At 44.5% G+C, this 26,254-nt stretch overlaps 1 protein-coding gene across 10 annotated transcripts in view; it reads right to left on the bottom strand.

Annotated features, from left to right (window-relative positions):
• LOC123520139 (disintegrin and metalloproteinase domain-containing protein 11-like) overlaps positions 1-26,254 on the bottom strand; it is a 722,595-nt gene that overhangs the window by 246,570 nt on the left and 449,771 nt on the right. For all 10 annotated transcript variants that reach the window (XM_045282075.1, XM_045282076.1, XM_045282074.1 and 7 more), the window contains exon 2: positions 12,983-13,045. In XM_045282075.1, the coding sequence (XP_045138010.1) occupies positions 12,983-13,045 (63 nt within the window). The remainder of the gene's footprint in view (positions 1-12,982; positions 13,046-26,254) is intronic.

Genomic DNA, 26,254 nt, shown 5'->3' with positions numbered 1-26,254 from the left:
CTCCATCTCTCCTCCTCTTCCTCCTTCAAATCCGTGTTTCTTTTCTTTTCATTTTTTTTACAGGTACTACTTATTATTCTTCTCCAGTTCTTCTCTTTTCTATCTCTTTTTCCTTCTCTCCTCTTCAAATCCGTTTTTCATTCTATTCGTTTCCTTTTGCCCATTTCGTTTTTCGCGTACTTTTTTTTTTTTCTCTCTCTCTCTCTCTCTCTCTCTCTCTCTCTCTCTCTCTCTCTCTCTCTCTTATTCTTTATTCCGTTTATTTCTTCTATTCCTCCTCTCCCTCCTGTTTTTTTTCTCTTCTCTTCAAGAAAACTTTGCGATTTTGTTTCTATTTTTGAATGATCCTCAGTAAATATGGATTAGTCGAGAAGGATTAGACTTTATTACTATTGCTACTACTACTACTACTACTACTACTACTACTACTACCAGTACCTTTACCACCATAATATATTTGAAGCTATTTTATAATAGTTTTGATGAGGATAAAAATGAAAATATGAATGAATGAATGAATAAAGGAAGAAAGGAAGGAAGGAAGGAAGGAAGGAAGGAAGGAAGGAAGGCAAACAACACACAGACAGACAGACAGACAAACAGACAGACAGACAGACAGACAGACATACAGAAAGACAGACTCACACACACACACACACACACACACACACACACACACACACACACACACACACACACACACACACACACGAGTATGAAGCAATTGTACAGACGTATGTATGCATAAATGTATGTGTGTATATATGTAAGTGTGTATGTACGTATGTATGGCGTATACGAGAGTGAGAGTTAGTGTTGGGGAGGTATGGCCAAGTTTCCCAATGAGTGATTGCCAGAGTGCTCCCGACGCGGCAGTCCCCGGGGGTGGCGGTGCCGTGCGTGGCGTGCCCTGGCCGCCAGGACGCCGCCAAGCACTCCGTCATTCCCTGCGCCATTCCTCTCACGCCCATAAAGTTCCAGTTCACGTGTTCCCGGCTTCCAGAAACGCACGCACGCACATACTAACACACGTTCAAGTTCAAAACGTAATGTTGCTTTTCTGGTATCATCATAATTTCTTTAGTTTTTTATTAAGCCTATATTTTAACGTTATTTTTGATGCCACGGTTACTGCTACCACTAATTCTACTACTACTACTAGTACTACTACTACTATTACTACTTATACTATTACCATCACTTCATGACGGTATTATCAGCTTTCTGCTACTATTTACATCACTTTGCTTTGCGTTATTACTCAACATTTTAACATTATAACCACTCTCTCTCTCTCTCTCTCTCTCTCTCTCTCTCTCTCTCTCTCATGTTAACTTGGTATAAAGAAATTTCCTTCTTTTATCGCCATCCAGACAGCTTAGTTCTCACATTTGCCTGCACTCTTATTCCTGCTGTGTGTATTCTCGAAGATTGTACTCACGCCTCATCGAATTTCTTAGCTCGTCCTCAGTGTGTAATCACCCAGTACAAAATACTATGTTCCTCCTCGCCATCTCTACTCCCACTCTTCTCTCTCTCTCTCTCTCTCTCTCTCTGAACTAGACTTTCTGGTCATGGAAAAGATAGAAAGAAACGCCCACTGCAGGTTCCTAAAGATGACAGTCAGAATTACAAGGAGTGTGTTGAAACCTTCCTCCTGAAAGTGTTTAAATCATAGGTAGGAGGAAACACAGAAGCAGGCAGGGATCTCAGTGCGTATTCCAGGGTGTAAGCAGTCTTGTTATCACTTTTTCTTCTTTCTGTCATTCTACATATATACTTTTCTTTCTAATTTGCGTGTTAGTGTGTTTTATTACCCCCTTGAATACCATGACACATTTTCATATTCATTCTGCTTACTATTTGGTGATTTTATACAGCTTCAGAAACTTATGTGGGGGATTAAAATAGTGAAGACTGTGGCCATTAATCTTCTGACCTCCATAGACCCTTCCTAATGTAAATGAAATAGTATAATTGTACACACATCTCAAGATAAAAATGTGCCCCAGTATTGAAGGAGTATATAATTTCCTAATTCTTACGTCTCGGTAGTCTTATGATTCCCTTTCCTATTTGCATGTTCCTTAATCATAGTACGAGCGTCTTATAATCTTCTCTTATTGCATACCCCAACGTCTCAATCTCAGGTCCTTACTCTTCTTTAGGCCTACATGCCTCGGCCCTCTCAACCCTCCACTGCCTTCTCGTTTTCTTCAGCCGTCCGCCTCGCCGCCCCTCCGCCCGCCAGACATTTTCACACGTGCCACAAGAGCGGTGACAGCTATTATACAAGCTGAGAATAATTGCCGCCGGAATATAAAACAGATACACCAGGAGGCTTTCCCCCCCCCACCTAACAGCCCAGTCCCTATCCCCCACCTCCCCTTCGTAAGGTCCCGGAGTGCTCCATCACGACGAGGAGGAAAAATGTGGAAGGAGATGTGAAGGGAAAAACTCCTCCTATTCAGCCTCGTGTTATGTGGTGCCTTGCGTCCTCCTGGGTCTTTCTTTCCTCTCTGGACTATCACATCTCGAGTCTATTTGTATTTTGTGGTGCTTTAATTGTGTGTGAGTGGATGGTAGGCTAATGTTTGTGAATTTCGTTTTATTTTTGCTTTCCTAGTCTTATTCTTTTACTAGGTGATTTATCCAATGTATTTTCCTCTTCCCCTCTCTCTCTCTCTCTCTCTCTCTCTCTCTCTCTCTCTCTCTCTCTCTCTCTCTTCTGGACTATCATATCTAGTGTTGTTTTATTTTATCTATTTCGGAACCTTATCTGTCTCAATGACGGGTATGTTAATATTTGTGGACTCTATTTTTAGTCTCTTCACGTCTTCCTCTCTCTCTCTCTCTCTCTCTCTCTCTCTCTCTCTCTCTCTCTCTCTCTCTCTCTCTCAATAATACTATGATAACTGATGTCTCCTTTTTTTCTCTCTCTGAGTTATCGCCGCGTCTTCGCCATCTGAGTAAATCTTTATCGTCTATCCAAGTTATTGTGTTATTTTGTCCATATATGTCGCAGTATATGAGACTTTTCTTCATCAGAGTTATGGCGTTACTGTGTCCATTCATCAAACTCGCATCTGATATCGCTTCTTTTCCGAGTTATGGTGGTGTTTTATCTATATGAGTCTCAACGAGGGGGAGATTAGCGTTCGTAGTTGTTATTCAAGCAGCTGGAATGTTTCTCCTCAGTCAGTGTTGTTGTGTCTTGCGTCTTTCTTTCCCTTCAGCGTTAATATTTGCCGTCTCTTTCTTTTGTGGGTATCATTTTTTATCCATTATTGTCTGAACAGGATACGTTAATGCTCTTAATAGAGACCTTTCTCTCTCTCTCTCTCTCTCTCTCTCTCCTTGGTGTTAATGGTAATGAAAACTAATTTCTTATTGATAAATATAAGGCCTAAAAAATCAAAACACAAAACAACAAACAATGTAATATAAAAATGAGTGCACGGAAGTAAGATAAAACAAAAAATTCCATATCATATTACAGAAAGAAAGTTTCTGTACACTCAAACGTTATCGACGCATCTCCACTTGTCAAGCTCTAGTGAGGATAGTTGGAAGCTTCAATGGTATTTCTCATAACTGTAATGATATTTCAACAAGGACTTTGCGCTATGAGTAGTAAGAGCATTCGTAAGACCACGCCTGACCATCATCCCCTTGGCCTTTCAAAACAGACGTGGTGAGAGAACCATGTGTTTGTGTACAGAGGCTTCAATGTTATACGCTTGCCACTTTAAAGGATCATATATTCAGTACATAGTGATGGCAATGTATCTTTACTGAATTTAATGTAAAAAATTCATAAGCTCATAGTGATGGATCGGCACCTTTACTCTAGCTGCCTTAATGTTATGCTCTTGTCATTTAAAAAGAGATCAGGAGAATTGAGTACATATTATTAACCATACATCATTACTGAACTTAGTGTAATATGCTCCTAAGTCTCATTGATGGATGGACCCCTTTACCGTATTCATTATGCTCCTGTCATCTAAAGAGGCTGGAAATACTGAGACTTATTGGTGGGTATACGTATATCTTTATTGAATTTAGTGTAACATTCCCCTAAGTTACCGCTGATAGATGGGCGCCTTTACTCAGCCAGCCTTGGTATTATGCTCTTGTCACCTAAAGAGATCAGATATATTGCAGACTTACTAATAGCTATAAATCTTTACTAGATCACGTGTTACATTATGCTGATTTTTACACATGATATATGGATGAAATAGGGGAAATATAAGGAAAGGGTTGTTACATATGAGTACTTCCATGCGTCAGTATCTATTGAAGTGCATATGTTGAGTATACTGTAACCTACTCCGGTACTAAATGATAAGCTATAATTGCACACACTGAAATATTTCATAGCTAAATAGAGCACCGATTTGAATGTTCCTATATATAGTCTCGCTATTTATCTTATTTTAGACGGCAAACAGCAAATTAATGAGCTTTCAACTCTGCACCCCTTACACACACACACACACACACACACACACACACACACACACACACACACACACAAAAAAAAAATCCACAAATATCATACGAGCAAATGCAGTTCATCCCTGCTATTTCTTCTCTCTATTTGTCTGAAGGTATTTATAGCTTTCTTTAAAATTTGTGAGCTTTCAATTAATGACAATCTGTAATTTTAGTTTTTATAGGAGGGAGAAGAAGAAGAAGAAGAAGAAGAAGAAGAAGAAGAAGAAGAAGAAGAAGAAGAAGAAGAAGAAGAAGAAGAAGAAGAAGAAGAGGAGGAGGAGGAGGAGGAGGAGGAGGAGAAATAATAAGAAAAAAAACAATGAAGAAATAAGAAAAGAAAAAAAGCGTAAAAGAAAGGAACTAAAAGAGATAAAAGAAAGAAAGAAGAAAAAAAGCAACAAAAAAGAAAAAAGAAAAAGAAAAAGCGAAAAAAAGAGAAACGGAAAAAAATGAAAAAAAAAAAAGATGAATATTAAGAAGAATAAGAGCAAAGCCAGTAACAACAAACGCATCACACTCACGAAAAGAAGAGGAAAGAAATACAAAGGTGCATGCAAAGAGAGAGAGAGAGGAAAAAAAATATAAAAAGGAAGAAGTGAAACGAAACAAGGGGAAAGAACAAACAGGAGAATAACCAAAAGAAGCCAGAAGAGTGAGATGGAAAACCAAACCGAACAAGGAGGAGGAGGAGGAGGAGGAGGAGGAGGAGGAGAAGAGAAAACAAAAGAAACCGGAAAGACAAAGAGCCTGACCATGCAAGGTAAACGGAGAGAGAGAGAGAGAGAGAGAGAGAGAGAGAGAGAGAGAGAGAGAGAGAGAGAGAGAGAGAGAGAGAGAGAGAGAGAGCCCATTACACACGCCTATCCACCGCTGAGAAGAGTTAGTACACACATCACCACACTAATCTCACTCCAAACTCGCATCCTTTCGCTCATCTCACAAGAACATAAATTTTCAGTGAGATTATAGAATAGATAAACAGATAAATAGATAAATAGATAGATAAATGGATAAATATCACTATGGCTCTACGGTTGCATGACATTCCCTTGTATACACTGTTCAAGCCCCCTATTCAAATTCTCTCTCTCTCTCTCTCTCTCTCTCTCTCTCTCTCTCTCTCTCACCATCTATCGTTCAGTAAAGTGACAAGGAAGCGTTAATGAAATGAAGTGTTTTGAAATAGCGTTGCGAACCAGTAACACACACACACACACACACACACACACACACACACACACACACACACACACACACACACACACACACACACACACCAGTTGTTATCAGGGTGGATCATGTTTTTTTTTGTGTGTGTGTGTGTATTTTCCTTCCCTTCCTTTCTTCTTTGCGTGCTGTTTGTTTTCTATCTTGTAGTGTCGTGATGCTTGTTGTGTTTAGCTAGCGTTTTATGGTCTCTGTTTGTTTACCAGAGAGAGAGAGAGAGAGAGAGAGAGAGAGAGAGAGAGAGAGAGAGAGAGTAGCGTGTGTGTGTGTTTGTGTGTGTGTGTACGGCAGTAACGATAGCGATATTAGTCTTTGCAGTTCATGTTGTTTTGTTGCTTTACAGTAAATCATTCGTAGTGGTCGTGTGGAACTGATGGCGCTGGCAGGTGGAGGCGGTGGAGTATAGTGGAGATGATGGAAAATAAAAGCATACTTAGATGGTCGGGTCTAAGGATGAAGATAATGAATGAAAAGGGAGGGGTGGATAGAGAGTGGAGGCAGAAGGGTCGAGTAGTGGATGGACGAAGGTGGTAGTGAAAGGGTAAGGTGCGGAAGTGGAGTGTGGGTGGAAGGATGGAAGACGATGGCTTGGATTCTACTTTGTGGTGACTTAGTGGCAGTAAATATTGTGCTTATGAATTAACGATGAGTGCTTCAGTGAATAAATGGATGAGAAACATGTGTAAGTAGCTCACTCAGGATGAAGGAATGAAGGAAGAGAGAGGAAGGATTGATGCAGGAAGGAAGGAGGGAAGGAAAGAAAGAAGGGGAAGGAAGGAAGGAAAGGAATGATAGAAGGAAGCAAGAGGAGGAATGAGGGAAGGAAAAGGAGACATGCTAATTAATTTACTTCCTGTTTTCTTAATGAGTTTATTTCCTAATTAACTTCTTATGTTATCCTTAGTTTTTTTATTGTTTTATTAATGTTCTTGATCTTCTTCTCCTTTTCATCTTCTTTCTCCTTTCTTTCTTGCATCTGTATATATACGTATTAATTCCATAATATTGAGAATCATGGTTGGTGTAATTCATTATTTCGAAACTTTGCCTTTTAAATATTCTATAAATCATACTGAATACCCTCACCGCCTCCCCCCTTTCTCTCTCTCTCTGCGGGAAGGCGTGTGGTGGTGGACGACAGTGTGGGCGGCAAGGCGTGTGGAGTGTCGGCGTCTGCTAACTTCGCACGCCCCACGTCCACCTGCCCCTCACCTGCCGTCTCTGTTAATCAGTAGCCGTGACTTCCCTTCAGCATGATTTTTTTCCGGTCTGCCTAATGAGTGATGCGAGGGAAGGCCGGGCTCTGTGGTGCCTTCCGGGAATAGAGAATTGTTTGTTTATTTACTCATCCATTGGTTTATTCTTTGTGGTTTTTACTTAACGCTTTTTTTTCTCTTGATGTGCAGACACTATATGGTTCTCTCTCTCTCTCTCTCTCTCTCTCTCTCTCTCTCTCTCTCTCTGTGTGTGTGTGTGTGTGTGTGTGTGTGTGTGTGTGTGTGTGTGTGTGTGTGTGTGTGTGTGTGTGTGTGTGTGTGTGTGTGTGTGTGTGTGTGTGTGAGTGTGTTGTCACTTTACATGCATCAGTGTTTCTCTTATTTTACTCGGTACGTCAAGGAAGGATTTGCGGGAATATTTGCAGCAGTAATATAATATCATATCTTGTTTATGCAGCGAGAGTGAAACGCGACAGAGAAATTTTTGGCTGCAAAGTTTGTTTTGAAGGATCACTCGACGTGCCTGAAACACTTGCCGGGACGCGCTGACGTGAGTGTTGCTTGCTGCTTGTTATCAACGAACGCCCAACATTTTTGTTTTCGCAGTAAAAATGTCCACCTGCACATAAACATTTCACAAAACACGCGCCTAACAATGCACCCATCATGGCATAACAACTAATGATCACCCCCTAAATTTTAACGCACTATAATTATCTTGTTCGGATGTAACTGATGCCCTGAGATAGACGCGTGCGTGTACTGTAATAAAAAATACTAAAGTACATATTGTGTTGGCCCCGTAAAATGTGATATCCAGCTTACGTACATGCAACGCTGCGTGTAATGGCCGGCGATGTCAAGGGGAGGCAGAGGGTCTCATCCACCACCACCGCCACCGCCACCATCACCACCACTACCATCACCAACACCACCACATCACCAGCAAGGAGGAAGGGCGTTGCTAGCGAGATCCTGAGACAGATACGCCTTCAGGCAGAGAATAGCTTACTTTTTTTCTCTCTTTTATAACAAAACGTTGTATAGAGATAACAGACTCTTGCGTGTATCGTAAATTTCAATATAAAATGGCTGATCACCCTCCATTTTTTTAACGTTGTTGGTATGTCCTATAAAAATTTGAACTCTTTCCGGTACAACACTAAGTCACAAAGGAACACAAATGAACACAAGGAAAGAACAAACACCAGAAAACTTCAGGAATTTTAAGAGACTGGCTACACTGAGCTACACTGTTCAGTCTAAAGTGAGAGACGCGAGATGATGAAGACGAAATTTTTATAAACATGTCGGACAGTTTAGCGCCAGCCATCCACTCCTATGAAATCAGTTATATTTCTTTTTTAATTTTTTTTCTATCCTACTCTTTTCTATTTAGCATATTCTATTTTCCCAGTAGCTCAGATTTCTGCTAGGTTAACACAGGATTCGTAATAAGTAAAGGGAATTAATTATGTATTGTTTTATTTTAGTCCTATTTTTATTCATTCATTTATTTGATTTGTTTATTCATTTTTTTAGAGCACTAGACAAACATCACAAGTGCCACACCTCAGCCTACAGCCGCCACATGCAACACAGTAATCCTTCACATAGTTTAATCATATTCGTTAGTTATCATCACCCTGCACTGCCACCACTACCACCATCACCACCTTCAGTGTCTCCTTCAGCCCCACCCTCCGAGTCGTCAGCCGCGCCGCCGCCTCCAAGAACAAACTACATTCTCTGTTTTGTATTTTTACATTGTCTTTCACTCGTTCATAATTTTTCTTCTTCTTCTGGAGTGATTACAAACACTCATTATGTGCTTTTCATTTGTCTGGGAAGGGGCAAGTTAATAATTCTGGAGCTCAAACAAAAGACACTCGCCTAAAGATTTATTAGCAGGAACTACCAAATGTATGACGCTAAAGACGATTCATGTATACCGCCGCTTTTTTCCCCACTCAGCCGTGGAGTTGGTTATCTATTTTTCTTAATTCAATGCTACATACTCCATTGAACTTGCACTTGAAAGTTGAATTCATACAAAAAACCATCAATAGGAGAGTAAAGGAGCCGACGGGCGCCTCATGAAGTATTAACGAGACACGCAAACTAATCTCGAGATCAAACATCCAGGACAAACGCGCAGGAAGAAAGCGACCATTACCAAGATGGCTGCCGCGCCCCACCGACCCGCCAACCCCAGCCAGGCCCCGCCGAGCCCCGCAGCACCCGCCAGCACCAGTCAGTATAACAGCCAACACCCGACAGATTTAGTAACTAGCACCCACAAACAGCACCCGTTACAGCTTGCACCCTCCAGCACCAGTCAGCAACCACACCCAGCACTCTTTAGCGTCCAGGCAGCATCTACATCCGAAACCAGTCAAATTTACGTCCAGCACCTTTCAGCACCAGCTAGCATCCACACCCACCACACTCCACTGCCAGTACTCGCCAGGTAATCCCAACTGAAGTGGCTCTCGCGGTAAAAACACTGACTTAATTCAATATAAAATGGCTGATCACCCTCTATTTTTTTTTATACGTTGTTGGTATGTCCTATAAAAAAAATCGAACTCTTTCCTGTACATCACTGAGCCTCGCTGCACAAGGCTTTCTTCTTCCTCTCACCCGTATTTTGTCCAGTTCCCTAATGTAAGATTTAACCGGTACTCTCAATCATTCATACCTTTCTTTGGTAAACTCTGGAACTCCCTGCCTACTTCTCTATTTCCCTCTTCCTACGACTTGACTTCTTTTAAGAGGGAGGTTTCAAGACAACTCTACTTATCTTTAAGGGAACTGGCAATTAAGTGGGCCTTTTTATTTATTTTTTTGCCCTTGGCCAGCTTCCCCTCTTGCATAAATAAAAAAAATCTTTTATCCATTGTCGCTTCGATACCCGGCCAGCGCCATCTGTCCTGCGCTGACCAGCGGGATGGATCAAGTGTGGCCGATGGATTTGATTGAGACACTGCCAGATCCTCGAGGCGCCGCAGCGTAAGTCATTTGTTTTGTGTCATTCTCTGGACTATTTTCTCTGTGTGTCCCCGGCGCAGCTTCACTATCTTGAATTTTGTGTCGTGGTAGGAAGGCGTGCGTATCTTCTCCCCTTCCCTCGCGCTGTGAGTGTTTGCCTCGCCTCGCCTAACACTCGTCCTTCAATCCCCCCGAACCCTGCACGCACACACACACACACACACACACACACACACACACACACACACACACACACACACACACACACACACACACACACACACACACACACACGATATCTAGTAGTTTTTAAGATATTTAGCCTTCAAAAATAAAAATGTTGACGCTTAGAATGAGTTGAATAAAGAGGCAAGGGACATTTATTCATTAATTTAAAGTCACATACACGAACAAAACAAAAGAAAAATAGGTAGGGAGGCAGGAACATGTAGGAGTTAGACTTGAAATCCTGCACACACACACACACACACACACACACACACACACACACACACACACACACACAAGGGCGGTAAGTATTATAAGGAGTGCGTGCGCGGTGAGTTATGTGGCGCAGGTCTTCCGGAATGTCTCTGCAAGTTTTGAGTAATGGTCCGTCCCGAGAAGTCTGACAATTATGGAAGTTTGACTAATTGGTCGATAATTACCTAGAGACGAGTATCGAATGGTGTGGTGCGTTACATAATGCGTTCTAGCGGGAGGAAAGGGCAAGAGAAAGTTTTATTTTATTTACATTTTTCCCCCTTTTTTTCTGGGTGATTCTGGTGCGTGTGGACTAATTAAATCACTTGTTGGGTTTGGTGGTCGTGTTTCTCCCTGGTGATAGTTGGTGGACGAATATCATATTTTTTCCCCTTATTTTCACCGAGTGGCGTAAAGGAAGGAGTGGCTATCAAGTGTAAATAACCCATTGATTACAACCCTAAGAAAAAAAAAAGTAAAAAAGAAAACGGAGATATTGATTACTGCAAAAGATGACAGAATAAAAAAGAAAATATAAGCCATTAAGTAGGAAGTGTTGCATTATAGTGACTAAGTACTTTTCCGGTTCATTACAACGCAAAAAAGTGGCATTGATTACTGCACAAAAATGACAAGATAAGGAGCAGGAAGAAATGGGAAGGAGTGCATGATAGCGAGGAAATGCTGGTAATGCTACCTTATCCGTCAACCTAATAATGTCCTTACGTCCAGCGGGAATCGAACATGAATTTACCTGCCCTGGACAGCGGCAATAGATTCAATGGATTATCGACATTTGTAAGCAAGCAGGTAAGCAGATAACTCTTCTTTCAGTGAGTCTGTTGGCGGCCCCCTAAGTCAACACCACGAGCAACACACCAACAAGCAGAGAGGGAGACAGGGACACCACACCGAGGCAGGGCAAGGGAAGGGCAAGTCTCGGGCCACACTCCAGGCACACAGGGAGACAGCGGGCTCGGGCAGGTGGGTGGCGGCCCCATCAACACTTTACACACACACTGGTGACTCTCAGGCCTGCATTCTGAAACACCTCCGTTATATATTGTTTCCAAAGGCTCCAGCTGATATGACTCGGGTTTTCTATTGTGTTTTTTATGGTTATAGTGTAATATTAACGAGATTTTTACTTTATTTACATTATAAACATGAGAAACAGTATTGGTGATCCGGCTAGTCATCTCCGTGGCCTTTGAAAACAGTCGTGGTGGGAGCGTGAAGCGTTTCATAAGACGGGCCTTACTTAGTCTTGAGGAGCACCAAGAAGAGGGCTCGGGACAGGAAGGGGAAAGGAAAGACAGAAGACTACTACTCGGAGCAATGAAGGAATAAGAATATCTAAGTTCATAATATTCTGCAGTGGTGTTATTCATAAATTAAATCTAGAAATTTATTACCATTATCTTTATTTTCGATTTCAGTAACTCCTGGATGCTGCTTAAGACACTTTTTCTGATCTATTTATACATTTTTTTTTAGCATTTGGGCTTTAAAGGGAAGAGCTGCGATCCGGTTAAGAGCTAGAGAGACTCAGCGCCGCGCCGGGTTAGCAGCGAGGCGAGGGGAAGCAAAGCAAAGCAGACAAGACTCCTCCCCGCCGCTGCCGCCACACAAATTTTAAATGCGCGGCTTGCCTTTATTTATTTGCTGGGCTCGATAATAAACAAGGATCCTCTGGGACAAAATTTACGATTAAGAAACAACAAGAGTTATCCCGTACATCAGCCAAAGTTCCTCGCGCGCTTCTGGAATTTTGTGCAGAGCTTCGCGAGTTTTGGGAGGGTGGGGCAGGTGGGGCTGGGGTGAGCGGGGCAAGATGTATCGTGGCGGGGCGCGAAGGTGGCGAGTCGAGGTGTAAAGATGAAAGTTAGGACGGGGAAGAAGAAGAAAGGGGAAGAGATGCAGCGGGGTGAAGATACGAGTAACGCAGGTGAGGAGGAAGACACAGGGAGATAAGTGAGGGAGGGAAGGTGTAGCAGAGGGGAGGGAAGCAAAAAGGGGCGGGAAGAGTCGTGGCGGGGGTAAGAAGGGGGCGAGGTGGGGCAGCAGGTCGGTGATGCATGTCAAGGCGGGGCAGCACCTGACAACAAAGTGCTGGCGATGTGACGGGCTGTGCTGTGAGGGACGTGAGGCAAAACTGCGGTGGCGGGGCGAGGCTGGGAATTCCTCGCCTCATAAAACAGCGGCAGCCGACATTTCCGCTACACTGGTCACGCAGCGTCGCCCGGGCAGCGGCACGCTTCTCCCGTGACGTCAGCGCTGCTGCCCTCGTCGTCCACACACGTCACTTAACTCACTGTCTTGACTCTTTGATGGCTCAGAACCTTTCAAGTTATTACATCCTCGAGTTATTAGAACCAAGGCAGCGGGGAGAGGGGAGGGCGAGTAGCGGCCCCTGCCATCAGCACATCAACACGATGACTCAGCCCAGAGACAAAGTGATTGGAAAAAGTGTACAAAGCCGAAAGGTCTTGAGCAGCCTCCAAGGAGTGTCGCGGCGGCCTTCTATGTATGTAAGTACACAAGTGAGAACAGCCACTTACCATTGAGATAAGCGTTATTGTCATCACTCATGTAATCATCGTAGAAATCAGGAATGTCGTCTGGAAAGAGCGAAGAAGAGGGTACGACGTTAGTATGCTCGTAGGGAAGGCTGGAGGGTGGGAGGGAGGGAGGGAGGGAGGGAAGGGTGTAGGGGGTGGAGGGAATGTGTGGCGTGATGAGCAGACAACCCTAAGCCCTAGATGAAGCCTTTGGGCAGTGTGAGGAGCGAGACAGAGACAAGAGCACCAGCGACAGGGCAGAAGGCAGAGTGAGAGGGGCGGCCGCGGGACCTTCTTTCCTGACGCCTACTACGTGGTGTGAAATGAGGGAGAGGAGACTAACGAGAATGAGAGGCAACAAAGCACCCCTTCGTTGAAAACAAGCACTTTACTTCCGCAAGTTAATCAAGAAATATGCGGTGAATCTCTGCCACATGACAAAGATAAACAAGATAGATAAACAAAGATAAACTAACAAGAATGAACAGACAAAAAAACGGACGTTCTTTTTCACTTTATTTATTTAGAGCAAGCAAAGATTCCGGTTTTTCAAAAATCAAAACGTGAAATGATCATTCTCTGCCGCATTACAAAACAAACAGTACATTCTTAGGACACGACAGAGCAGAAACAGAGACAGAGACAGACAGAGAAACAGAGGGAGACTTTAATTCTTTCCTCGTCCTGTGTCTGGTGAAGGAAGACGGGCGGACATTAAGGTGGAAATCTGGTCCCCGTTTACTGAGACTATCGCTTTGTGTACGCTTTCTCTTTTTGTGTCGCGAGCAAATAAGAGATTCAAACTATTTCCAGAACGTGAAGGGAACACAGGACTCGAGGGAAGCTACGAGAACACCAGTGAGAGGGAGGAAAGAAGGGACCAGGTGATGGGGGTTCTTCAAATCAAGATTCCAGGGTGACAGAGATCTCAGTGAAGGTCCGGGAGAGTCAGGGGGAAAAAAGAGAGAGAAGAGAGAGAGAGAGAGAGAGAGAGAGAGAGAGAGAGAGAGAGAGAGAGAGAGAGAGAGAGAGAGAGAGAGGGAGAGGTCACCTGTTTCGGGGAAGTTTATCTCGTAAGAAGTTTCGGAATCTATTGAGGGTCTAACTCGCCAGACGGAACGTAAAGAAGGCTGACTGTGAATCCTCAAATAACATGGAAGGAGGAAAAACAAAGAGTGAGAGAGAAAAAAAAGGGTCTTCCATTTAATAAGAGAGGAGAAAAAAAAGGCCAGACTTGAGAGCAGAGCAAGGCATGGACAGCAGAGGGATAAAAGATTAAAAAGTAATGATAAATGTGAAAAATAAACGAAGTATTTTGAGAAAGGGATCGAGAAATGGCTTAGAGAGAGAGAGAGAGAGAGAGAGAGAGAGAGAGAGAGAGAGATAGCATTGTGCAAATGACTGAAGGACAGGAGGAGGAGGAGGAGGAAGAGGAGGAGGAGGAGGAGGAGGAGGAGGGAGGAGTACATGGTGAAGACAGATTCAGCAGAGCAAAGCAGAGCAGGAGGCGAGAGGAAACACAATAACCATAAAAAAAGAAGAAAAAAAAAAAAACTGAAGAAGAAAAGAAAAACGACGAGGAGAAACAAGACTAAAATCTCGCTAAGTTCTCGGGGCGGGGGTGACTTGTATGGGGTATTGGGGTGTGGGGGTGTGGGGTGTGCTCTGACCGGGGCTGCTCACTGGGTTACTAACATTAGGGAGGAGGTGAAGGGGTGGTACTGTATGGGGAAGGGTGATGGCTGAGTGGTGTTGGGTATGGGGTGAGGGGTGGGCCGGTGGGGTGGTGGGGTAGTGGTGTGCTGGGATGAGATGTGTTGGGGAGAGAACAGGAATTGATTATTTGTGTTCTAAAGTGATGAGTGCTGTGGTGGGGACGGGGAGAGGAGGTCAGGCTCTGTGTTGGGAAGGGTGGGAGGGCACTGCTAGGGGAAGAGAGGGGGTTATTGGGTGAGGGAGTGGGGTGCTCTCTGGGGACGGGGTGGGTGTGTTGAGAAGTGCACCCATGCATTGGAGGTGAAAAAAGGGGGTTGGGGGAGGGGGAGAGGGAAGGTGGGAGGGACAAATATTGATGAAACATATTTCATTTAAAGCTACAATCAAACATGCGAGAGAGCCAACAGAAGGCCACTCATGCTTCCATGCAGTACTCAACTTACACTTAATAGTCATTACTCAAGAATTTACTTATGATTTATTTCTTTATCATTACCAATTCTTAGTTATCAGATGTCTTAAGCTAAATTATGGCTATTGTAAGTTAGTTTATGGGTGTAATGGCGGCCGTACCAGAGCCAGGGCCATACCAGTACCAGGCCAGGGTAGGACCAGGGCCAGGCCATTCTCCCTTACCTTCTCCTGCGTCAGCCGTCCAGTCAATTTTAGCAACATCACAGGTGACTAACTAATTACCTGTTGACACTTGTAACTACAGGGATGAGAAACATTACTGGAACTAGTGGTAGATTATTAGAAAATCCAATGAGTGTCTCACAAGTTAGCACAGTTTATGGTGAAATTTGCCGAAGGTAGCTTAGTGTACGTCAATAATAGTAATAGATTCCGAGGAGAGTATTGGCTAGAAGACAACACTATCACACGCACACACACACACACACACACACACACACACACACACACACACACACACACACACACACACACACACACACACACACACACACACACACACACACACACACACACACACACACACACACACACACACACACACACACACACACACACACACACACACACGAAAGGGTAGAGAGACTGCACTGGTGAACGTTTCTTGAACATTTCTAGCTCTTGAGAACTTACTGCAGTGTGTGTGTGTGTGTGTGTGTGTGTGTGTGTGTGTGTGTGTGTGTCTCGGAAGCTATATAAAAATGAGTATACAGGTGCCCAAACATACACAGGTGAACGAAAACTGACCCGAGACGAAACTCTGGTACACCTGCTGCTCTTCCTTCCTTTTCCTCCTCCACCTCCTTCTCCACCAGTACTACTCCTCCTCCTCTTCCTCCTCCTCCTCCACCTCCTTCTCCACCAATATTCCCTCTCCACCTCACCTGCATAATACTTCACACACTTACTAAAACACCAAAAAAATAACAAGTACCTGATTTTCTGATTTATTTGTTCAGTAAAGCGGTAAAAGGAAGAACTGTAAAACTTTCCTATTAAAAAAATCTCAGTTGGGGGAAGAGTATATATATAACATTGCTATTATAGGTTAAGATTCTTCCGATTTTTTTATGATTATTTTTTCCCGTTCTCCACTCCTCCATTTCAAGCCATTACATAAATCCACGCTTTCACTTCTTTGTCCGACACAATGTGATTATCGTAAACTTAAGAGGGAGGCCGGAGGAAACGAACGACCTCTCTCCCCTGGCCGGCAACATTTCTCTGCTGCTGCTGCTGCTTGGTGGGGGGTGGGGCGGTTAGGGAAAGAGGAGGAAGAACACGAAGAAGAAGAAGAAGTAATGGAGGAGGAAGAGGATGAGCCTGCAGGGGAAGTCCAGGAGGCGCCACGAGTACCTACAGCGGAGATGCCACCGTGTCTCTTGAAGTTGCCGCGCGATAGCAATAAATTCAGATAAAGTCTAGACAAATGCATTTAGGTGGAGTGGCGGGGAGGCGTGGAGTGGTGGACGGAAGTGGCCCCGGGCAGGTAACGACAACACATACTCAGGAGGAGGAGAGGAAGGCAACTTTTTAACCTCCTGTATGACGACGACGGCCACTGTGACACAACCTTCTAAACACCACGCGGAAACTTTACTAAGCCCTTAAGTGGGTTGGGCGATCTCTTATCCCTCCCTGTGCCTACCTCTACCTTCCCATACCCCCCTTCCTCCCTCCCTCCCTGTTTCTCTGCTGGCTTTTATATAATTACTTGCACACGGTATAGGGGGATGATGGTGTGGGGACGCTTCGAGGACTGGCCAGTGAGTCTTTTTATAGTTTACTTCAATCTACTCTCAGTGGCGTCCTTCATCTTGTGTCCCTTATTTAGTCCTTGTTCCCTGTATCCTCTGTATCTGCACACACCCCTTTCCCTTACTTCAGATTCACATACACCGATCCTTTCTCCCTAACTTTTCACACACACACACACACACACGCCTCTTCCCCAGTATGACAGCTCTAAATCATTCTCTAAACTCCTCCCTTGTTTTTCTCATCGTCTCCCATCACCACACACCCCTTTCGCCTTCCTACAGGGCCACAAACATCACCCTTCTCCCCTCCACTCCTCCTTGCCTCCTGTTTCACCACTCTAACCACCCCATCCACCTCCTAGCTCCACAACCACTACCTTCCCTCCCAACCTACCCCAGCACCATGCGTCTTCATCCGCCAGCCAATCTGTTTACCTTACAAGGGCATCGGAACCCCAGTTATTAATTTTAGGGAGATGGACTTCCTCGACTCGACCAAGGCTATGAGGAGGGTTTGCTGGGGGAGGTAGAAAGTGACAGGGACGCAGATCGGACCCGCTTCCTTGCTACCCTTCCCTTCACGTCCCTCCTTCTCCTCCTCCTCCAGCAGGGAATGTACATCACCTCGGCCACTATAACAGTTAGTCGGTGGTGGTGAGTGAGTTATGGTGGTTACTGGGCACTGCTGGGGTGGAAAGGGATGGGGATGTGGTGGTGTGTGGTGTGAAAGGGTTTGTAGGAAGGTGTGGGGGGCGGGTATGTGTGGATGTGATATGGAGAGAGAGGAGGAGTGGATAGTGGTGGTGGTGGCTTATTGGAGGAGGAATAATGAAGTGGTGTCAAAAGTCAACAAAAAGATGTTCTCTGCTCTGTTCCACCACCACCACTACCACCACCACCACCACCACCACCACCACCACCACCACAACCACCACCACCATCACCACTATCCAAAGGTAGAATTTTCCTCCTTTAACTATTCCTATTTACCTCCACTGTCATTCCTCCTCCTCCTCCTCTTCCTCCTCTTCCTATTCCTCATCTTTTTCCTCTTGCTGCAGTTCCTCTTCTTTCACCAATTCCTCCTCCTACTGTTCTTCTTCCTCTTCCTCTTTCTCCTACGTCTTTCACTTCTCTCTTTCCCTCCTCCTCTTACTTGCCCATCTCCTTTCCTCTCCTCTTGCTGCAGCTCCTCTTTCCTCCTCCTCCTCCTCTTTCTTCTCCTCCTCGTCCTCCTCCTCCTCCTCTTCTTCTTCTTCCTTCTCCTCCTCCTCCTCCTCCTTCTCCTCCTCCTCCTCCTCCTTCTCCTCCTCCTTTTCTTCCTCTTCCTCCTCCTCCTGCTGCTGCTGCTGCTCCTCTCGCCTGCTCCTCTCAGTAGGCCACAGCGAGGGTAGGTCACGACACGGAACAATAAAGATTATTTACAACTCTGGACCCTCGCCATAACAGGAGTGGTAAGAGGAGGAGGAGGAGGAGGAGGAGGAGGAGGAGAAGGGGAGAAAGCACTGGTGGAGAACTAAAAATTATTTCCATATCTATTATATTTTTCTTTAATATTCCACAATAATTTATAATCCTGCCCAGTCCCCTTCCAAAAAAAAAATCTGCCTCATTACCACCACCACCACCACCACCACCACCACCACCAACAACAACAACAACAACAACAACAACAACACAGTCTTTCAAAAACTCCCCTATTTTGACTGATAGGAAAGGAAAATACATAAAAAAAATAGTTACATAGCATTTCTGGATAATATTTTGGTAGAGAGAGAGAGAGAGAGAGAGAGAGAGAGAGAGAGAGAGAGAGAGAGAGAGAGAGAGAGAGAGAGAGAGAGAGAGAGAGAGAGAGAGAGGATTTACAAGGGAGGAGGGAAGACAGGAGTGAGAGAGGGGGAGGTATAGGCTAATAGGTGAGGGCAGGAAAGAGAGTACAGGAGGAGGAGGAGGAGGAGGAGGAGGTTTAGGAGGAGAAGGAGGAGGAGAAAGAGGAGTAGGAGGAAAGATGAAAAAAAGGAGAAAAAGAAGACTAGCCTAAAAGTGAAAAGAAGAAGACGAAGAAGAAAAAGATAAAGAAAAGAAAAAGAAAGAAGAAAAAGACTAAAGACAAGAAAAGACGAAGGAAAAAATAATAAACAATTCATTCTTAACTCAGAGAAAGAACAACAAAAAGAACAAGAAGAACAAGAACAAAAAGAACAAGAACGAGAAAAAGAAAACAGCAGAGTGACAACCAGAGAGAGAGAGAGAGAGAGAGAGAGAGAGAGAGAGAGAGAGGGGGAAGGGGTGGCATAAAAGCATGAGTAGATGATGATTAAGAGAAGAGGCGGCCTGAGGGGAAAGGAGCGAGCGAGCGAGGGGAAGGGGACGCGAGAAACGGCAACATCACACGAGACGAGGGAGGGTGACGTGTGGGTGAGAGGGAGACGAGGAGCATGAAGGCAAGGCAAGGCAAGGCAAGGCAAGGCAAAAAAGGTAAGGTAAGGCAAGGCAAGGCAAGGCAAGGCAAGGCAAGGCAAGGCAAGGCAAGGCAAGGCAAGGCAGTAGAAGAGAAGGAAAAGTCAGATGAACACTGCCAGAGGAAAAAGAGGAGTAGGAGAATTGAAAAGAGAAGTGGTTATAAAGACAGAAATGAATGGAAGGTAGTTGAAAGGAATGAAAATGAATAGAAACGCTAAAAATAAGGAGATTGAAGGAAGAAAAGGAAATGTAGGTCAAAGTAAGTGGAGAATGGGTAAAAACGTTGAAGTAAATGAGGGAAAAAAAGAGAGGAAAAGAGGGTGAATAAAGAGGATGAAGGGAGGAGGAGGAGGAGGAGAAGGAGGAGGAGGAGGAGGAATACAAAGAAATACAAAGGAAGGAACAGACAGCAACAACCCTACTGGGCCTAACGAAGCTGTCTCTGTCTCTCTACAGATTCTACGAATTAGAGGAGGAGGAGGAGGAGGAGGAGGCGGAGGAGGAGGAGGAGGAGGAAGAGGAAGAGAAGAAGAGAGTAGAGGAGTAGGTAGAAGACGAAAGCTAATGATAAAGACTAAAGTGAATACAAACTGAATAAGGAAAGAAAAAAATAAACAAGACGAAGAAAAAAAGCGGGAAAAAGAAAAGTAGAAAAAGAAAAAAAGAGGATGCATATGAGAGGACGTGCGTGGATTTATCAAGATTAGAGATAAGGAGACGCGAGATTACGTGCGAGGGAGGCGAGGAAAATGAATAGGTGCGAGAGCCGTGGTGCGCCGGGAGGGTGAGGGAAGGAGTGATGGGAATGCAGCAACACCCTTACTTAGCAATAATCGACGGACGCCCGATACAAAACACACTTGGAAAGAAAGAAAAAGAAAAACATGGAGAAAATAACTTAATCTCTGCCTTAGGGAAGAAGCTCCACCAATGTGAAAAAGAGAAAAATATATAAAAAGAGAAAGAGTACAGGTTACAATTTCTCTCTCTCTCTCTCTCTCTCTCTCTCTCTCTCTCAGAAATAAGAAAATAAAAAAAATTCATTCGTTTGCACAAAAAGTGAGAAAATAAAAATAAAAATGAAGAAAAGTGAATTCTCTCCTTAAAAAAACAACAGTGAAAAAGGCAAACCAGGAAAATGAGTTATATTTTCCTTTAGAAGAAAAGAAAAGAAAGGAAAACGGGAAAAAAGTAAAAAAACATGAAAAATTGGAATAACACACATTCACACACACACACACACACACACACACACACACACACACACACACACACACACACACACACACACACACACACACACACACACACACACACACACACACACACACACACACACACACACCACATAAGAAAATAAATACGGCATCTTTCTACTCAATAAAGAAAATACAAAATCGAAAGAAAGGATCCTAACCTATCCTATCTTAATCTAATCTTACGTAACTTAACCTAACCTAACCTAACCTAACCTAACCTAACCTAACTCTAACTAACTTAGCTTAACCCAACCTAACCTAACCTTATCTAACCTAACCCAACTCAACCTAACCTAACCCAACTCAATCTAACCTAACTTAACCTAACCTAACCTAACCTAACCCAACCTAACCTAACCTTAACCTAACCCAACCTAATCTAACCTAACCTAACCTAACTAACCTAGCTTAACCCAACCTAACCTAACCTTATCTAACCTAACCTAACCTAATCTAACCTAACTTAACCTAACCCAACCTAATCTAACCTCACCTAATCTTATCTAACCTAACCTAACCTAACCTACAAAAAGAAACTAATGAAAAAAAAGAAAGCAAATGAAAAAAAAATAATTCCGTCAAAAAAAGGAAGAAGGAAAGGAAGGAAGGAAGGAAAGAGAGACGGAAGGAGAAAAAAAAAGAGCCTCCTTCACCTGGCAATATTCCAGAGAGAATGAAAATGAACCGAAAGGGAAAAAAATGACGGGGGGGAAAAACAAAACACTAAGGATATGCGATGCTAATGTATGTTGCTTTATTATACATGGAAATGAAGACGAAGAGGGGGAAAAAAACTGTAGGCACAACAGCGAATACAAAGCAGAGAGAGAGAGAGAGAGAGAGAGAGAGAGAGAGAGAGAGAGAGAGAGAGAGAGAGAGAGAGAGAGAGAGAGAGAGAGAGAGAGAGAGAGAGAGAGAGAGAGAGAGAGAGAGAGAGAGAGAGAGAGAGAGAGAGAGAGAGAGAGAGAGAGAGACTAACAACCCTTAACCGGCACTAACTTTGAAGCAAAAAAAAAAAAAAAAACGAAAGATAAATAAAATAGGAAATAGCAAAAAAAAAAAACCCAGAAAAATACATGAAGAGGAGGAGGAGGAGGAGGAGGAGGAGGAGGAGGAGGAGGAGGAGGAGGAGGAGGAGGAGGAGGAGGAAAGGGATGAGGGTAAGTGAGAGATATCTCCATTAAACTCTTAAAGATAATGATGGACAAGAAGGAAGAGAGAGGAGCGATTTGTATCATAATAACTTCTAGAACTTATAATTTCACAGAGAGAGAGAGAGAGAGAGAGAGAGAGAGAGAGAGAGAGAGAGAGAGAGAGAGAGAGAGAGAGAGAGAGAGAGAGAGAGAGAGAGAGAGAGAGAGAGAGAGAGAGAGAGAGAAATACATAGAATTTTTTCCATTATCTTTCCCTTTTTTGTGTTCTATATGGAATCGAATTATGTTAAAAAAATTTATCTCCTCTTTTTCTCTCTCTCTCTCTCTCTCTCTGAACCTCACCTCTCTCTTCTCATTCTCTCTTCGTTACTAATGCATCGCTCATCCATTCATTCATCCATCCATCCATCCATCCATCCATCTCTCCTTCCCTTACAAATACCTTGCTTCTTCTTCTCCTGACGAGGGTAATCTTTTAATCTATTCTAAGCCGAGGACATGGCAAGAGCAGGAGGAGCGGAGCGGGGCGGGGGAAGGGCAGCGAGAGTGAGGGAGCGAGGGAGGCACTCCAGACCATTTCCAATAATAGTGTTTGGTCGGGCGGAAGAAGTGAATTAAAAAAAGAGAAGTAGAATATCTCTCAGGGAAATTCTTCTTCTGTGTCAGGCCAGAGCGACCCCGCCGAACAATGCTTTACGGCAGGTTAACAAGATGACTTCGGGAATGGCACGGTGCTGGAGGAGAAGGAGGACAAGGAGGAGGAGGAGGAGGAGGAGGAGGAGGAAGAGAAGGAGGAAGAGGAGGGGAGGAGGAGGAAAAAGTCAAGAAGAACGGGTATTCTTATCATTATTATTACCATTTTTATTATTATCATTATTATTACGAGTGGCTGTAGCAAAATGACGAGACAAACAAGAAGAGGAACGAATAAGAGTAGAGTATCAAAGTAAGCCAAATAAGAAAGAAAGAAAAGAAGAAAAGGAGGAGAAGGAGGAGGAGGAGGAGGAGGAGGAGGAGGAGGAGGAGGAGGAGGAGGTACAAATACGTATACCGAATGGGAGAAAGGATGAAGATAAAGAGGAGGAGGAGGAGGAGGAGGAGGAGGAGGAGTAAGAAGAAATATGGAGGAATAGAACGAGACGAAGATGTAAAACTGAAAAGACTAGTGGGAGGAAAGGAAAGAAAGAAAGAAAGAAGGAGAAAAGAGAGAGAAAGATAGAATGAGAGAAAGAGGGAGAAGAGAGGGAGCAATTGAAGGGATATGGAAGAGAAGAGAAGAGAAGACGAGTGAGCAGTGAATGAAGGTAAAGGGGAAGGAAAAGGAAACAAAGAGAAGAAAGGAACACGATAGAGAAATGAATGAAGAAGGTGAACTAAAAAAGAAAATTAATAAAAAAACACACGAGGGAAAGAAAAAAGAAGAAAAAAAAAAAATATAAACAACGAAACAAATAAAAAAGAAAAAAGAAGGAAGAGAGAAAAAGAGAGGAGAGTGAATTCAAAGTACAGCAACACGAGTAACATCTGTGAAAAAAAGAAAACCAAAGGAAGGCAAACCATGAAACTCAAGAGAAATGGAATACACGAATAAACATAATAGTAAAAATAAACCCTAGTATATTGCAAGGAAAAGGAGAGAGAGAGAGAGAGAGAGAGAGAGAGAGAGAGAGAGAGAGAGAGAGAGAGAGAGAGAGAGAGAGAGAGAGAGAGAGAGAGAGAGAGAGAGAGAGAGAGAGAGAGAGAGAGAGAGAGAGAGAGAGAGAGAGAGAGAGAGAGAGAGAGAGAGAGAGAGAGAGAGAGTTTGGATATAATTCTTAAACATGCATTTGAAACAAAATTATACGCAGCGGTCAGTTATCTTTTGCTAAAAAAAAAAAAATAATAATGTTTTGTCACACACACATACACCAACACAAGGTGACAGCAGGGCGCCCCACGCTGGCCTCTCCTTCCTAACTGCCTTGTCGCCGCATGATCTACATAATCACATGATCAGGCCGGAATACATTATCGACATAATATGAAAATGCGAAATTCCTCATATTTCAGTGCTTTGAGGGTGAGGTGTGGACCAGGCGGGCCAGTGACCACTGACCTCCCACCACGACCTCCCTGGCGGCTGGGACGAGACGTGAGGCGTGAGGCGTGAGGCTGGAGAAGGCCTACCGGTGGCGCCACCACCCCTGGCGGCGGTAGGCATCGACCGGGAGGTGCCTTTGATCCCGTCACCGGAGACAAATTGAGGGCGGGGCGGGGAGAAGGCATCAGTTGGCCAACATGGCCACGCTGACCCTGCTGAGTGGCCCCAAGGAATGGCCAAGCCCGGCACCACCACCAGTACCAGTACCACCACAATTACTATCATCGCTACCACGATCACCACACAGGGCCACCAGTCATCACAAGAGGACAAGAGTAATGCCACGATTGCCATATAATTATCATCTCTGTCTTGCTCGACTCTTAAACGAAACATGATACAATCACAATAAGAATGAAATTACAGTAATAGTAATTTGAGACAAAATTATATGGTAACATTAACTGTCTTGCTGTTTGTACAGCACATCAACATCCCACCCACTTACCCACCCACCCACACCCACACCCACACACACACACACACACACACACACACACACACACAGCAGCAGCCAGCCAGCCAGCCACCCACCTACACACACACACACACACACACACACACACACACACAGCAGCCAGCTAGCCAGCCAGCCAGCCACCCACACACACCACACACACACACACACACACACACACACACACACACACACACACACACATCTAAAGCCACAATATATATAGCGCAGTTCTCGTTTCAATCTGGAGCGGCACACTACAGGTGTAATACACGTAGGTATCAAGGCAGTGGTGGCGGGGAGCCAACTGGAACACCAATCGGGGCTTCCTGCCTCGTCCAATCAGGGGTGGCCGTCACTATGGCCTCCTCAAGCCCTGACCAATGACCGCTTCCAGGATCCCGCCGCTGGCGCCACACACCCGCGGCACTGCGGCCTGCGTGACTTAGCGGGTCAAGCCACACACACTGAGTGATGAGTCCCAGCCAGCAGAAGCACCATGGGGCAACAGCAGCAACACCATTGGGCAGCAGCAGCACCTTGGGGTAGCAGCAATACCATGGGGCAGCAGCAGCACCAGGGAGCAGCACCAGCAGCACCTGGGGCAGCAGCAGCACCAGGGTGCAGCAGCAGCACCATGGGGCAGTAGCAGCACCAGGGGGGAGCAACAGCACCACGAGGCAGCCGCAGCACCATGGGGCAGCAGCAGCATCAGGTGGAGCCGCAGCACCATGGGGCAGCAGCAGCATCAGGTGGAGCCGCAGCACCATGGGGCAGCAGCAGCATCAAGGGGCAGCAGCACCAGAGGGCAGTAGCAGCACTAGGGGGCAGCAGCAGCACCAGGGGGCAACCCCAGCAACATCGAGGGCCAGCCCACGCCCTGCCCACCGCTGAGTACACTAGCACATAAATATTCATGCCCATAATTTTCATGAATGTACGCATGATCACAGCATAATTACTCTAAATTTCTGATGATTACATATTCATGATGTAATCATATTAATATTTATGTGGTTATTAACCATACGTGCCATTATGATTACCGTATGTGCAGCACTACGTGTCACCCCACCACCCCCAGCACCCCACACCCCAGGACACCTCGCGGTCACCCTAACCTCGCATATATACTCGAAAAAAAACAACTAACAAATAAGACTAAAGCTTAATTCCGTCCCTTTGTGTGTGTGTGTGTGTGTGTGTGTGTGTGTGTGTGTGTGTGTGTGTGTGTGAACGAGTTAGAAATATTCAAGACCTAAATGATGAAGAAACCCGCCCTCATATTTACCGTGAGAGTGAGACAGGATCGGCGGAACAAGAGTCATGTGAAGCAACACTAAGCAGGTTAATGACACCTTGCTTCCCCTCAACGTGACAATGCATCGAACGAAAACAATGATAGGAAGACGAGACGACGAGTGAGCAAAAATAGGGCTAATTATTCACTCCAGACAAAGCGTAATGAGAGAGAGAGAGAGAGAGAGAGAGAGAGAGAGAGAGAGAGAGAGAGAGAGAGAGAGAGAGATCAATACCTCCTAAGTTATTTTGTTTGCTATATAAAAATGAACCAGACGATACTGTTTTGATGATTGTCACAGAAACTGATCAATAAAGAAAACAAACCTGGAAACCAAAAGAAAATGCAGTACTTTTCATATAGTTTAACTTCACTAATACGTACTAATGAGAGAGAGAGAGAGAGAGAGAGAGAGAGAGAGAGAGAGAGAGAGAGAGAGAGAGAGAGAGAGAGAGAGAGAGAGAGAGCAGCGGTAGTGTGGGTTACCTAGGCCGGCTCTGGTTACTATGGTGATGGAGCAGCTTCACCTCACCTCCCTGCTGCTTCACC

Source organism: Portunus trituberculatus, chromosome 46 (genome assembly GCF_017591435.1).
Source record: "Portunus trituberculatus isolate SZX2019 chromosome 46, ASM1759143v1, whole genome shotgun sequence".
NCBI classification, from domain to species: Eukaryota; Metazoa; Arthropoda; class Malacostraca; order Decapoda; family Portunidae; genus Portunus; species Portunus trituberculatus.
Note: the sequence above shows the minus strand (reverse complement) of the source record. Positions and strands in the feature narration are given on the sequence as shown.